At 52.3% G+C, this 16,374-nt stretch overlaps 1 protein-coding gene across 1 annotated transcript in view; it reads left to right on the forward strand.

The window, feature by feature from the left end:
• The window catches only part of LOC116947587 (uncharacterized), a 37,574-nt gene that overhangs the window by 16,080 nt on the left and 5,120 nt on the right, over positions 1 to 16,374 (forward strand). Inside the window, exons 4-12 of the mRNA XM_032963513.2 lie at positions 264 to 420; positions 4,413 to 4,533; positions 5,036 to 5,152; positions 6,123 to 6,268; positions 7,254 to 7,774; positions 8,454 to 8,526; positions 8,807 to 8,855; positions 8,984 to 9,110; positions 9,524 to 9,588. Coding sequence (XP_032819404.2) covers positions 264 to 420; positions 4,413 to 4,533; positions 5,036 to 5,152; positions 6,123 to 6,268; positions 7,254 to 7,774; positions 8,454 to 8,526; positions 8,807 to 8,855; positions 8,984 to 9,110; positions 9,524 to 9,588 — 1,376 coding nt within the window. The remainder of the gene's footprint in view (positions 1 to 263; positions 421 to 4,412; positions 4,534 to 5,035; positions 5,153 to 6,122; positions 6,269 to 7,253; positions 7,775 to 8,453; positions 8,527 to 8,806; positions 8,856 to 8,983; positions 9,111 to 9,523; positions 9,589 to 16,374) is intronic.

Genomic DNA, 16,374 nt, shown 5'->3' on the forward strand with positions numbered 1-16,374 from the left:
GAGCTGTGTTCCATTCACCTCATGAGTGACGCTCTTATTGATTAGCAACAGATATCAGGTTCGTTATTTGGGCCCTCTTTTATGTAAGACCCGGACAAGATGATTCCTATTGCCCCCCCCCTCCTCTGAACCACCCTGCCTATAGCTCTAGCCGTAACCTCTGACTCCTGACCCCCCACCGCCGTGTGTCCTTGGTTGATCTATTGGTGTGTGCGCCTCCTGCGCCGTGACCTCTGTTCATTATCTCTGCTCCGTGCCCCCAGCCAACTCTCACCAGGTCACCAAGATGAGCCTGGGACAGAGTGGGTCGCAGATTTGGCACGAGCACGTGGAGTTGCCCTCGCCCCTGCAGGCCAAGACGCATGCGCCCTCACAGCTGCTGCTCGCTGACGGCACCAGCAGTAGCAACAGCAGCAGCAGGTGGCAAAACACTCCCATCACCAGCACAACACGATACGCTACGGCACGCTATGGCACCACAAGGCCACGGTATAGCACGGTGTGCCACAGCACGTCATAGCACATATTGTGACAGCATGACACGCAACACCACAACATGCAACGTTATGCGATAACCTGTCACACCGTGGGACTGCATGCCACGCCACGCTATGGCACGACACCATAGCACCATCCAGTAATCACAGCACACGTGGGGAGGAAGCTGTTGTCCACTCATTTATCGCTCATTCTCCACAGCGACGTTCGTGATTATTCTAGGACCCATATCTGACAGAGGGGTCCTTGCCTATAAACATGTGACAGTTCACCAGCATTGGCTCAATCAAAGCCTGACCCTGCCGAGAAGATGGTAACTGTCAAAACCTAGTCCAGAGTTTTGCTCACTTTGAACGAATGCTTCCGACGAATGTGCTGCCAGAAGGCCGAGTGGCCGATCGGACGTGTAAAAAAAAAACCTTCCATTTGTCATGTGGAGAGACAGATATGGGATGGAGGCAATGTGTCTGCTTATTCATATTGCATGCTCTGGGCTATATCACGACACACCACGGCACAGCACGCCACGGCACGCCACGGCACGCCACACTATGCCAGAGGAGGCAGTTGGACCCGAGTGAATTAGGAGGGGGAATTTTTTCCTCTGCCCCAGTGTAGTGGGTTCACGGGACACGGAGACGGTGGAGTAGAGGCAGCACTATTTATTAAACGTAACAAGGGTTACACTGGAAGGGGTAACGGCCCCTTCACCCGTATACACGCTGGGACACCCTCTAGGCTATCTAGCCTAACTCCTGTGCGCCCAGTTCCTCCAGCTACCGGCGCTAGAGGAGGCTATCTGATCTGGCCCTGGTCAAGCACAGATCGCGGCACCCCACCAACCAGACCGACCCTTAAAAGGGCTCCGGCTCTGAGGCTCTGGGGCCGCACCACTGGCTTACCCTGCCGGCCCTCACAAGGACAGCGGTCAGGAAAGTCCCAGGGTCTATCTAGCCGGCCTTCCTTCTTCACTGGTTCTTCATTCTTGGCCCCAACACAATGCCCCGAGCTCTCTGGCTCCCCGCCCTTTATACCCATACACCACTGAGGGCGGGGCTATAGCGGACGTGGTTGTCGCCACCAAGGTGTGGCTGTGTGTTACCTTCCCACACTGTGCGTTACTTTCCCACAACACCCCTACACCAGTTTCAAACCTCTTGCACCAGTCGTCGCATAATAACACACAGCTGTGTATTCCATTCGTGTGCTCTGTTCGATAGATAAAGCGTTGTGGCGCAGTGGAAACAGCGTAAACTCACATCGATTAGTACGAAGCTCGTAAATGCAAAAGACCTTGTAAAGTATTTATGAAACTTAAATTCGCTATTTCATGCGAATCAATGTCTTTATGCGCACACGTGTAATGGAAATGGGTGTCTGCGAATAAATAACCACGTGACGTCTCTGTCGAGTTTTCGATGCGCACAGCCGCTAATTCGCTCACGTGTTTCAGTGAAAGCAGTCACAGTCCAGTGGTAATCAATAATTAGCAAGCAGTTCCCCTCCTTCATATAGCTGCTCCTCTACACAATTTTTGTAAATATTTGTAACACATCCCATCAGCCACACGGCCTTTCTAAGAGTGCATTTTTATCAGCAGCCTCAACCATAGCAGTACGATTGCGACCATGCAACCCAGATTATGGACCGTATAGTAAACCAATTTAGTCTGCGCTCCTTCAACGGAGGGGAAATAGTAAAACCACACGAACTCTTCCCTGAAGGTCACCTCGTCGTGGCCAGCAGACCTCGATATTGCCATCGAGCTCCTGAACATCTGCTGCTGCCATCATGCGTAAAAATAAAATAATAAAATAGAATAATAATTCATCTGTGCATTTATATGGTACTTGCTTAATGCCTCGGCAGCTCAAAGCGCCTTCCATCATCTCATAAAATTCGAAGGTGTACACCCCCCCCCCCTCCCCAACAATGATAGCTGTCCTGTGCGGCACAATCAATTACAGGGCTGCTCCTTTGTTTACCTCGACCAGCTTTGTCGTAGGAGTGAGCGACTTGAGTGTGGACGTGAAGTTACTTTTATAGTTTGTTTTGCCTTGGCATGCGCCGCCCCGGCTGAGATGAACGCCCCGATTGCAGGGCAGAGCGCGCACGGCATGGGAACGGGGCTGCCATGTGGCACCGATCCCCCCAGGCTAGCCCGTGAACATTAAACAGCCGTGGGTGGCCGTCACGGCCAGAGTGAGGAGGAGGGCGAAAAAGGAGGGGGGAAGAAGTGGGGAGTAGGTTGAAGAATAGGTGGTGGGGGGAGTGGGGGGGTGGAGGGCAGGGGAAGTGGGCATTATCGATGTGGACGCGGCGCAGCCTTCATCTGCCGTGCACTGTTTACGTCTTGCAAGTTTCCTGTGGCAGCTGGCGGAGGTAATGAGAATTTATCTTGGAGAATGATCACTCCGCCAGATCACTGCACTGGCCACACCTGACACAGGGAATGCGAGGAACCAACAACACCCCTGCCAGATGTTGCCATCACTCAAAGCATCGCGGCACGCTCGAGTCTCTCCTCGCGATGGGCGACTGTGAACGCGCTGGCAGGCGAATTGACACGTGAAGACAAGCTTGGCCCTTTGATGTGACAGGCTGATGATGATAATGCTGATGCTGTGATGATGCAGATGTAGCAATTACTAATGTGCTGCTGCTGATGATGGTGGTGATGCTACTGATGTTGCCATCGCTGACTCCTCTGATAGTGTGGATGTTGATAGCAGTTATTCTGAATATGTTTTATTGCTAAGGTTCTCATCGTGTTAATGCTGATGGTGCGGATTAATTCCTATGGCTGGTGTTTCTGATTGTGTTCCTGGTTCTGCTGATGGTACTGCTGCTGATGATGATGATGCTGCTGTGAGCCACTGAATTGTCGTTGTGTGGAGTCAAGGCTGTTTCTGTTTTGATTTGCGTCCCTACCAGGCACCGTGTCCCTTTGGTTTGTTTATCCGCGCGACTCTTACTTTGTTTGTGTCGCCGTCGGGCTATGTGTCCCTGTATGAGTGTGTGGAGCGGTTTGCGCGCTACGCTAAGAACCCGGCAATCCGGGTTCGATTTCCGCTCACGGCCAACACGAGTGACGATTATCTGAACCGGTCCTGGGCCTCCCCTAGGTCGACTGAGCCTCAAATGAGTACCTGGTGCAGTGTGTATACATTGCCACTGGGGAGACAAAGGCGGTCGGGCGTGGTGCTGGCCACCCACCCCCTCGTGTACCGTTCCGGCCTTCATAGGTGCTCGCTAACAGCACTTGCCCCTACAGTCTGTCAAGGCTATACGGGGGATCTTTGTCTTTGTATACTTGTTTGAGCAGTAGTGCAGCGGTTAGCGTACTGCGCTAAAAAATCCAGCGGCCCGGGTTCGATTCCCGCTCCCGTTCACGGCTAACATGAGTGACCTTTATCTGAACTGGTCCTGGGCCTCCCGTAGGTTGACTCAGCCTCAAATGAGTACCTTATGAGGCGTGTAAAACATCACCACAAGGAAGACAAAGGCGGACGGGCTATTTGGAGAGGGGGTGGGCTCTTTGTCTTTGTGTTTCTGTATGAGTGTTTGTTTCCCTGTGTGTATGCGTGTGTCCCTGTATATGTGTGTGTGAGCTTGGGGAGCGGTGATGCAGTGGTTAGTGAACTACGTTCCACACCCGGCGGCCCGAGTTCGATTCGAACTCCTCTAACTCAACCATGCCCCAAATGAGTACCTGGTGCGATATCTAAACATCGCAACTCGGGAGACAAAGGCGACCTGGCTTGGTTCTGGCTACCCATTCCCCTCGTGTGCTATTCCGGCCTTCATAATGTGCTCGCTTACAGCACTTTCCCCAACAGTTTGTTGAAGGCTACTAGACGGGGTAGTTTTGTCTTGTATGTGTGTGTGTGCCTCTCCGTGTGTGCGCGCTGTAGCCAAGCGAAATACCGCTGTAGCAGCAACTGGAGGAAAGCTGTGCCAATTGGAGCGTGCTTCAAGCCCTCGGTGAGAGCCAGGGAGATGCCGCCACCGAAAAACTTCCAGAGTGGTAGGGGGGTGAGTGCTCACCCACTCAGCATGCGACGTGCTGCTGTCTGCGATGCCCTGTGATGTGCTGTGCTGTCTCGGATGTGATGTTATTTCTTTGATGTGATTTCTTTGCTGTGTGAGATGCGATGTGATTTACTTGAGGTGATTTCCGTAATGCGATGTTGCAGCTTATGTTGCCATTTGATCTGCTGTTTGTCATGCTATGTGCTTTTTCCATTGATGTGTTTTTTCAGTGATGTGCTGCCTTTTATGTGGTGTGCTGTGACTTCTGTAATGTGCTGCGATATGATTTATGTGATGTGATCTGTCTTACTGCCTGTGTGTGATGTGTATTCTCTACGTCGTGTTGTCCTTTCTCTCTCTGTGTGTGTGATGCGAATTGTCAAATTATGCGATTCCATCTCTCTCCATTGGATGTACGATCTGGCTGTTTGTATGTGAGGTTCTCTCTCTCAATCTCTCTCTCTCTCTCTGATTTTCTCTCGTCTATCCCTCCCGCCTCGAGCAGCTGTCCCCCATTAACGAGCACCGTTTGCCCGCGGCGGACCCTGCTGTATTTGGCGGGGGGCCCTCCTGCTCATGGCCTCAGCCCCCCGAAACCCGCTCCATGGTGACGGCAGCACAGGTGCTCCTCGTGGCGCCGGTACCTCCTCTCCATCCCCCTTTGGCACCACAGCAGCGATGTCAGAGACGCGGGACCCCGGAGTGATGCGCTCCGAATTGAGGGGGGTGGGGGGGTTTCAACTCAATTCCCACGTCACTCGGCCGCTCGCGCCCCCCGAGCTGGCAATTCCACCGTTGTTGTTGATGTTATTGATGTTGATGTTGCTGTGTTTTTAAAACACTCGATTGGGATGCATCACGCATCGAAATGCAGCTGTGCCCCTCCACACGGGTGCCTGCATCGCCCAAATTCTTAGGCATGCGATTGATTTTGTGAAGAAATCGCTCGATTGATCGTATGGGACATTAAAGCTGCAGATCGCGTGGGCGCTGAGTGAACCATCTGGGCGGAATGGGCCAGCGGCGGTAGCCACGGTCGTCCCAAATAGCAAGTCGTGACCCCCAAAGCGCAAACGGCGCTCGTTGCTACTATACACCTGCACAATCCCGGGCTTTCACACGCGAATTCAATGATGGTGAATGAGAAATAAAGGCTTTAAAGTCGCAGATGTGCCTGCATTGCCAAATTATATCTGTTGCTCAAGTGAGCATTGAGGCATCAATGAGCATTGAGGCTCATCTCCTGCTTACAGAGCCAGTGACCATGGAAATTCCACATTCATATGACCGAGGGCGAGTCTATCCATAGGACAACCGCTGGTGGTCTTCCCCACAAAGTGGTGCTGATTTTATCGACACCGGAGGGAGGGATACTGAGATAATTCATCCCCTCCAACCAAGATATTAACGCGCAACCTTTTCATCGCGAAGTCGTTCACTCTGCCGCTCGCTCTGCTGCTGAGCCACAAGGGCCAGGTAGCGGTTGTAGGAGACTTAATGAGCAGTAGCGCTGTGTGCCGCCTCCTGGCACTGCCAGTGGATGGTGTCTTATATTTAAGCACGAGGCTGATGCCGGCAGTTTGAATTTGCAGAGCCCCTTCATGCCATTTTCAAGTCCGTGGATCGTCCCGGAGGGCAAAACAAACGCAGACGCGATCTGCAGACGTGCGCTCTGTATGGAGCAACGGGATCTCAACACCTCCGACCCCACCAGCTCCTGGGCACCGCGTGGAGTGGGGTAACGCACGCCTCCCACGAACTCCCACTCACCCCCCTGTGTTCTTCAGAAAACACAGACTGTTGGGGCAAGCACTGGTAGCGAGCACCTATGAAGGTTGGCATGGCGCACAAGGGGGTGGGTGGCCATCACCACAACTCGCCGCCTTTGTCTCCCCAGTGCTAATGTTCATACATATACTATGCCAGGTACTTCAAATACGGCTGAGTCGACCTAGGGGATGCCCAGAACCAGTTTACATATTTGTCACTGATGTTGATCGTGAACAGGCATCAAACTCGGGTCACCAGGTTCGTCGTGCAGTGCGCTAACCACTACGCTATCGCTCCCAAAGCATGCGCGCTCACACCGACAATGGGCCATATTCTCACGCAATGCTCCAAATTTACTTAACAATAAATGCACAGGCAATTCGTCTCCTTCCGTCCCTCCACATGCACAAATAAAAGTAGCGTACTGTGTTACTCTACCCATTAGCCACGTGGCCTTCTGGGAGTGCGTAATTTCAACAGCATTGTATCAAGACACGCAAACTCTGGACTCGTTTTGACATACAGTGTGTTATCAGCAGTCAGGCTTGCTTGAATCTACTTTATTTGGTGGTCTTGGTTCTGACTTCCATTTGCTTCATTGCTGTACTCGTACGTTATTCTTTTTGTCATTTCCATAACCCAGGTCACTCTTGAAAATGAGACTTATCCCGGTCTCTTGAGTTCTCACCCTGGTCACACAAAATAAACTTGACACTTGAACTCTGCCATTTGCACCCACACGCTGCCCCCCAGAACACCCCAGCACTCCCCATTTTCGCCCGGGCACACCCCAGCATCCCTACAGATAGATGTTTGAGTGTTCATTTACCCATCTGTGTTGCCACGCTGCCTTCGACTTTACGACCCTTCCCACCGCAAGCAGCGCGGCACCTCGTGGGGGTCAAGGAGGGGCTGCATCTCAATTGTTCTCCACCTTCACGGTCGTTCCACAGGCCCAGCGCAGGTCACTTCATGGAGAGTTCCGACTTCGCCCACGAGGCCCTGGCCCTGCACGTCGTGCCGTCGCTCATGCACTATCAGAACTCGGACTACAAGCCCAAAACTCCGAGGCCTTTCCAGCTCGACACCACTGAGCACAGCCTCATCGAGGACGATGACTTCCTCCTTGACGATCGTGGACCCGCGCTGTTCCTCCAGGGGCTGTCAACCTCCGGGCACACATCCCCCAGGCCCTGGTTCGAGGTTGAGGACCCGTGGTGGCAGCAGCAACATCAGCAGCAGTTGGGGTTAAATCCCATGCAGTGGGGGCTGGGTGGGCCTCCACATGGTCACCCCCAGGAATATGGCCCACCAGACATGGAGCTGGCCTCAGGGTTCATCTTTCAACATCTGAGCCCCAGGAGGGGCCTTGACTCAGCGTTTGACGGAAAAATGACACTGGCCGCTCATGGCATGCGCGATTTCCTCTGCTTTGAGACGAGCGCGGTCGCGGTGCCGGTACAGGATGGAGGAGGTGATAATTAGGAAATGGCGGATGGTACATTTTAATTGCGGCTCAATCACCGCCACCTTAATGAGGCAACACTGGCAGCTGCGTCTCACGTACCTGGCGGTGTCCGTGTGGCTCTCCCAACGCGTGTGTGGCGTGTGTGTGAGCTCGTGTCTTTGTGAATTTGTGTTGGGGCATTTGTGTATGTGTAAATGTGTCTACGTGAATTTGTGTCCGTTTACCTTTGTATCTGTGTGTGAATTTGTGTCTGCGTGTGTGTGTCTTTGTATTTGTGCGTGTATACGTGTGTGAATTTGTGTCTGTGTTAATTTCTGTATATGTTCGATTTCATGTCTGTGTGTGAATTTGTGTCGTGTATGCGTGTGTGAACTTTACTTGATTCGTTATGATGTGATATGCATGATGAACCCAGTAACCCAAGTTCGATTCCTGGCCACGGCTAACATCAGTGGCGATTATCAGAACTGGTTCTAGGCCTCCCTTAGGTCAACTCAACCTTAAATGGTACCTGGTGGAGGTTGTATTAAATATCATCACATGGGAGAAAACAGTGTCCGGGCATGGTGTTGGTCACACCACCGCCTCTTGTGCCATACAAGCCTTAGTAGATGCTCATGAACAGCAATTGCACCAACAGCCTGTTAAGGCTATATGGGGGATCTTTGTCCGTGTGTGTGTGTAGGGAGCTGCGAGATATCCAAAATATGGCTCCAGGAGACTGCAGCGTGGAGCTTCACCGACGCCCACTCGGTGGCGTGAGTGGCCGTCTTAACCCCCCCGCCCACGTGCCCCTAACCCAAGTTCCCTCCTCCCACTGAAACCCCCTCGACCCCTAAGCCGTCCCCGCACTGTCGCTACCGCTACACCGAGCCAGCGTGCTCCGAGCGCCCGCTGTTCAACGCAGGGGGCATTCATTATTAACGCTTGTTGATGTTTTGGCAGAGTTCTAAATGGCTCTTTTTCAATGCGATTATCAATTGACAAGTGTGTGCGTGTGTGCGTGCGAACCCGCCGCCTGTGTTCACTGTGTTGCAGTAATGATCACTGGAACTCTGCTCCCGACCAGAAAATAAATGCCCACGAGGTTGGTGCGTTTTGCTTCGCCGACAGCGGCCATCCGTCTTCCCCGTCATTACCGGCTCCGCTCAAACGAGCGGTGTGACTACGAAACCGGGGGTCTCTCCCTCCTGTCTCCTTCTCTTTCCTTCGCAGCAGGATCACGAGGAGGAGGAGGAGTTGAAGCGAGGGGGGCACTCCAATAGACCCCGGCCCCCCCTGCAGCTGCGTGGGGCATTCCCATGCCGCGAAGGGGACCCTCTGTGCCATCCAAAGCTGTTGTGTAAGGGACACCCTCCCCCTCCCAACACCAACTCCCCCTACTACCCCCAAACGTATCCATCATGGCCCCATTGCTCAGGATCCAGCGCATGGCACGTGCCTCAATGTGTGTGGGGAGCGTTCGTGTAGTGGTTAACACGATGCTCACGGCTAACATCAGTAGCGCATATTTGCACTAGTCCATGGCCGCCCTCCTTTAGGTCGACACAACCTCAAATGAGTATCCGGTGCAATGTGTACACATCGCCGCTACAGAGACAAAGGCGGCCGGGCGCAGTCTTGGCCACCCACCCCCTTCTCACGTGTGCTGTCGCTGCCTTCTTAGGCCGTCGTTAACAGCACTAGCCCCAACAGTCTGTTAAGGCTATATGGGGGACCTTGGTCTATGTGCATCTCTGTGTCTGCACCTTACAGGGACGGTGCCTGGGTGCAGTACGTCCTCCACGGAGTCCGAGAGCAGCCAAGTCCATTCGGAAATGGTGAGATGTGACGATTCATTATGGCCATCTCCTGCCAGTGGGGATCTCACCTCTGTGTCTCTTCACACTCGGGACATGGGGACATCACGAGACACAGGGCAGTGACCTCACCCTGATTTGACCCCCACTACACAAGGTCATCGAACATGGGGACTCAAATCCAGAACGCGTGCAGGCTGGAAACAGGTAGAATTAACACGCAAAGGTGCGGGTGATTGAGTGAGTGGGCGAGTGGGTGGGTAAGTGGGTGAGTGTGTAGATTTAACAACATGCAAAGGTGTGGGTTATTAAGTGGGTGGGTGAGTGAGAGGGTGGGCAGGTAATTGTGTCATTGGGTCGGTGGGTGAGTGAGTCGGTCGGTTAGTGGGTGGGTAAGTGGCTTAGTGGGTGGGTGAGTGTGTGTAGAGTTAACATGTAAAGGTGTGGGTGAGTGAGTGAGCGAGTGGGTGGGTAAGTGGGTGTGTATGTGTAGATTTAACAACATGCAAAGGTGTGGGTTATTAAGTGGGTGGGTGGATGAGTGAGAGGGTGGGCAGGTAATTGTGTGATTGGGTCGGTGGGTGAGTGAGTCGGTGGGTTAGTGGGTGGGTGAGTATGTGTAGAGTTAACATGCATAGGTGTGGTGCTGCTCACAAAGAGCAGGAGGGCTGTTTGTGACCACGACGTCGCATATACAATACTGTATTCTTAGCCTTGTCTAGACCACTAACTCAAAATAGAGCTGACCGTGTGGCCATCCCCAAGGGCAGCAGAAAAACACGGAACGGCTCTTCCCCAGCAGATGCAGCACACTCCTCTGCCTGCTAATATTGCAGTGCCGTGTCGCCTACTGTATTAATGGAGGGTGCTATTATTCCTTTTGGATAAAATAATAAGGGAAAGCGCATGAGTAATTTTAATGTCTCGCTCTCCATGCAACTTCACAAGCCGAATCTATATTGCATGTGTGCGCACTAATGGATCCTGTGGAGTGCACGCAGGCAGCTGAGGATCCAGCGCCAACCCACAAGCGCAAACTGCTCTCGCTCGTAGTTACTACACAGTTGCACATCTCCCGGGCTATCCCACACGAACTTTAATCGTGGTGAATGAGAAACAAAGCCTTTCAAAGTCGCAGGTAAGCGCTCCTTCACAGCACGAGAGACGTCCCTGCATTTCCGCGTTACAACTGACGGAAGCGGTGGCGCGAAGTGAAAATCTGCTGCTCAAGTGAGCGCCGACGTATCGATGCTCACATTGCTATGACCGCTGTTGAGTTTGTCTACAAAGTGGTGCTCACTTTACCGACCCTGAGAGGGAGCAGGCTGATGTTGATGGGCTGAAATCGCTCAAATTACTTTTGATGGGAGCGATGTCACCGGAGTGCTATATTCACAGACCCCCAATATTATATCTGCACACTATCTCTCTCTGTACCGCGAGCTGACACTGGCCCGTGGCTTGGCAGTAGAACGAGTGGCTTGCTTTCGGAAGGTCGCGAGGTCAAATCTTGTTTGGGGAGTTGACTCAGCCCATCATTTCCCTGGGGTCGATTAAACGAGTACCACTTGTGGGGAACAGTGGTTCTCCTATGGACAGACTCACCCCCATCATATGCATGTGGAATTGTCACCATTGGTTCTGCAAGACAGTAGGAAGCAGGAGATTATCACCAATTGGTATCATTGCTTATTTGCGCAGCAGAAGCAGCAGGAACTCACTGATATTTTGTAATTTTTCGTACAAATTTTTGGACTCCTTTGTGACAGACTTTTGGAGCAAGTGCTGTTAGTGAGCACCTATTATGGCTGGCGTGTCAAACGAGGGGGTGGGTGGCCAGCACCACGCCTGGCCGCCTTCATCTCCCGAGTGGCGATGTTTACATTCTGCACTAGGTATACATTTGAGGCTGAGGCGACTTACGGGAGGCCCAGGACCAGTTCAGATAATCTTTACTCGAACTCGCGTCGCCGGTTTCGTAGCGCACCACGCTAACCGCTGCACTACCACTCGCTCTACACACTACCACCTAGGGTGTGTGTAGCTACAAGATAGGAGTCGTGTATGTGTCTTTAGGGGGGGTCACATCTTTTCTGTAGTAGCCTGTGTGGCATACATGGGACCGTTACCGTGGCACGTACAATGCAGAGTACGGTCTGCTGCGTCTTGGAACGGCTGTGAGAGCGTGACACATTAGGATTACCTACACACTCTCGCTAAATTATTTCATCTAAAGACGAAATTATCTCAACCGCACCCCCCCCCCCCCCCATTAATATAAAATACAATGCGGCAAGACAATATTAATACCCGAAGACGGGCGGCGAGATAAGGGTGGCTACGTGTCAGAGTGCCCCCCTCTCCCCGCCTTCCCCCAACTGTGCGTGACACATTAAGCATATGAAACGACCGATGCTTCAGTGAACTTGTGACGTGATGAACGGGTTAATTAAGCAGGTCGGCGACACGTAATCCCAGGGGGTTCCACCGTTACAAAGAGGAAAGGGAGATATTGACGTTTTGGGTGACTGGCCTTCTTCAGGTGATTCATTGCTGCCATCACCTTGGAGGAGAGTGATATTAATGTCATCGACTGTATTTATTGTTCCTGTAGTTTTGCGTGGATTGACACGATATGCGTACAACAAGCACACAGCATACACACACAGCAGCAATGTGGCGAGATGTTAACTACCTCGCCTGATATATATGAGGTCATGGGTTCAATCCTGACCCGGACGCCAACATATTTGGAGTTTGCGTGTTCTCTCTCTCCCTGTGGTCACGTAGATTCTTCTCCGGGTCCTCCGGTTTTTCCCTCCACATTTATAAACATGTGTTTAGAGTATTTGGCTGCTCTACATTTCCACGTGATAAGCGACTTCATTGGGCTATCATTTGTGGCCAGGTCGCTTCTGAAAAAGAGCTATTTAGCTCAGTGGCCCTTGCCTGGTAAAATGATAAGTAAATAATAGCATCCCACACATGCACAGCGCGCGCACACAGCGACCTACACAGTGGCCAACACACACAGCAGCCCACACACAGCAACCCGCATACACGAACACAGCTGTTCACACACACAGCACACAGAGCGTACACGTCGTGTGTGGCTGGTGCTCACGGGTCTGGAATTGAGATCAATTGCACCGGGAGCAATGGCTCCGAGTTTCGGGGCGGGAGGCCAGCTCTCCGCGCCGCTTCCACCGCGCTGCCTGATCCCCTCCACCGCGCACAGCGGTGTGGGAGGCAGAGAGGGACGGGGTGAGGCAGGGGAGGGGGGAGGTGGAGGGCCTGAGAGGGAGGGGAGCAGGGAGAGAGTGGTTTAGGGTAGGAGGGAGAGAAGCAGAGGAGGAAGGCAGGGAGGGAGATATGTATTAAGGGAAGGGGAGGCAGGGAGGGTAGGAGTCGGTGAGGCAGAAGATAAAGTAGGAACGTAGGCAGGAAAGGAAGAAGGGAGAGTGCGAGGGAGAGTTAGGGAGGCAGCGAGGGAAAGAGGCAAGGGAGTCAATAAGGTGGAGGGAGGGAGGCAAGAAGAGGCGGAGGGAGGCAAGAAGAGTCGGTGAGGTAGAGGGGATGGGAGGGAGGGAGATATGGATGGTGAGGCACGGAGGGGGAGATGGATGCAGAGAGGAAGGGAAGCAGAGAAGGGGGGAGAGAGTCGGGGATGCAGAGAGAGAGGCAGGGAGGCGGTGAGGGTGAGCAGCAGGAAGTTATGGGATGCAGGGAGGCACGGAGGGAGGGAGGCAGGGAGCGGTGGCTGTCGCGACGCTAATGAGCCACGTTCCTGTCAGAGGCGATCCCGCGTCGGGCTCCCTCCTCTACAATCACCCCCACCCCGAATTATTCCCGGACGCACCCCCCCCTCCCCCACACGCACATTACATCTCTCGCGGGGGAACCCATCGACGGAACTCTTCGTCTGGGAGAGAAATACAAATCGACGTTAATGAACGGCGAGGGTTCACGATGCCCCGACCCTACGGCGTGGGGCATGGCTGCGCGTGCCTCCGCAAAACACCCCCACCCCACACCCTATCCCTCTGGAGGGGCTGTCGTCGAATCTCCGCCCGTGCCTCTGTCCTCGTTAGGGTGCGCCGACTGCGGTGCGGCCAGCACGGCAGCCCTGGGTTATTGACACGGGTGGAACGTGGTACGTCTTGTACGACGTGTCACGTGTTACACATAGCGGTGGATCATAGGGAGGTGGGGCGGGGGTGGGGGAGCGATCACCCCACCCCCTACCACCACCAGCCACCCTTGAGGCTCCGAATATTGACCGAGGAACACAACGTTGCTTGCGTGAGTTTAAATGCGGCCCTAGTTCGATTCCCGCTCACCGCCAACACCAGTGACGATTATCTCAACCCTAAGTCGACTCGGCCTCAAACGAGTGCTGGCCACCCACCCCCTCGGGCACCATGCTGGCCTTCATAGGTGCTCGCTAATAATTTCCCTAAAACACGTCTGTGTTAACGCCATACGGGGGATCTTTGTGTTTATTGGGTGCTGTGGTGCAACGGTAAACTGTGGGCTATGCTGGACTCTCCCGCCCGCCTCTGTCGACCCACGTGTATAACCCACAGAGACTCGTAGGCTCACGTAGAGACCGATGAATTCGTATATATGGACACTCGTATACTCATATAGATCCATGGACTAGTATATACATACTCAGACACCCATAGACTCGCATATAAACACATAATAGACTCAGAGACCCATGAACTGATGTATAAAGACAACTCGCGCAGAGGCCAATGGACGCGTATATAAAGACACTGACAGACTCACCTAGAGACCCATAGACTCACGTAAATATAGACTCACATAGAGATCCATTGATTCACACACAGATATAGACTCACCTAGAGACCCATAGACTTACACACATAGATATAGAATCACATAGAGACCCATAGACTCACACACATAGATATAGACTCACATAGAGACCCATAGACTCACACACATAGATATAGACTCACATAGAGACCCATAGACTCACACACATAGATATAGACTCACATAGAGACCCATAGACTCATACATAGATATAGACTCACATAGAGACCCATAGACTCACACACATAGATATAGACTCACATAGAGACCCATAGACTCACACACATAGATATAGACTCACATAGAGACCCATAGACTCACACATAGATATAGACTCACATAGAGACCCATAGACTCACACGCTTAGATATAGAATCACATAGAGACCCATTGATTCACACACAGATATAGACCCACATAGAGACCCATAGACTCACACACATAGATATAGAAACACATAGAGACCCATAGACTCACACACATATATATAGACTTACATAGAGACCCATAGAATCACACACATAGATATAGAAACACATAGAGACCCATAGACTCACACACATAGATATAGACTTACATAGAGACCCATAGACTCACACACATAGATATAGAAACACATAGAGACCCATAGACTCACACACATAGATATAGACTCACATAGAGACCCATAGACTCACACTCATAGATATAGACTTACATAGAGACCCATAGACTCACACACATAGATATAGAAACACCTAGAGACCCATAGACTCACACACATAGATATAGACTTACATAGAGACCCATAGACTCACACACAGATATAGAAACACCTAGAGACCCATAGACTCACACACATAGATATAGACTCACATAGAGACCCATAGACTCACACACATAGATATATACTTACATAGAGACCCATAGACTCACACAAGGCGATGCCTGCCGTGGTGTTAATGACTCACACTAGAGGTCGCCAATTCCAGAGGGCGTCAGTTCAATTCCAATACAATGGGGGGGGGGGGGGGGGGGGGTGCACGTTTCTCAAGAATTGAGGGCTGCACCTTGACCTCATGAATATTTAGTAGCGTGGTGGAGGAGCGTGAACCTGAACCCAAGCAGGTCCTCCCCCACCAACCATTCCGGCCCCTCCCCCGAAACACTGATTCCCGGACAATGAATGGATCGTCCAGTCACCCCGTTATGCCCACTCTCTCCCATGCACCGCGTCGGTACAAGCACCGTGCATGTGTGTTGTGGTGTGTGGCCACTCGAGTTCGATTCCGGCTCACGGCCAACACCAGTGGCGATTATCTAAACCAGTCCGGCGCTTCCCCTAGGTCGATTCAGCCTTAAATGAGTACCTGGTGCGATGTGTAAACATCGCCACTGGGGAGACAAAGGCGGCCGGGCGTGGTGCTGGCCACCCACCCCCCTCGTGTGCCGTGCTGCCCTTCATCGGTGCTCGCTAACAGCACTTGCCGCAACAGTCTGTTAAGGCTATACTGGGTTTCATTGTATTTGTATCTCTTTAGAAGTCACAGCCTTCACCAACCCGCGATGACCACCGTGGTGAAGTAGCGTAAAACACCCCCCCCCCCCACCATGGCGTGGGGAGGAGACCGTATCGACCAGTTGGTTGTTGGCCAATTGGCAGTAATTTTATTTACTAATCGGCCGGTGACGCGGTTCAGCAGCAGAGCAAGCGGTGCGCAATTTGAAGGTGGCTAGTTCAAGCCTCAGTTGGGCAGGGTTTGACTCGGCCCATAATTCTATCCCTCCATGGTCGACAAAATTTATACTACTTTGCGGAGGTGGATTAACAGTGGATTTCCTACGGATATGTTAATTCCCGGTCATAGTAATTTGGAATGTCCACGGTCACTGGTTATGCAGGGTTGAAGAATGGAGGTGAGCACCATTGCCTCAATGTGCCTCGTGTGAGCAGCAGAAACCAACTCTGACTTCAATAAATCA

This window comes from Petromyzon marinus, chromosome 30 (assembly GCF_048934315.1).
Source record: "Petromyzon marinus isolate PM22_M1 ecotype Great Lakes invasive population chromosome 30, UKy_Petmar_22M1.pri1.0, whole genome shotgun sequence".
Lineage (NCBI taxonomy): Eukaryota > Metazoa > Chordata > Hyperoartia > Petromyzontiformes > Petromyzontidae > Petromyzon > Petromyzon marinus.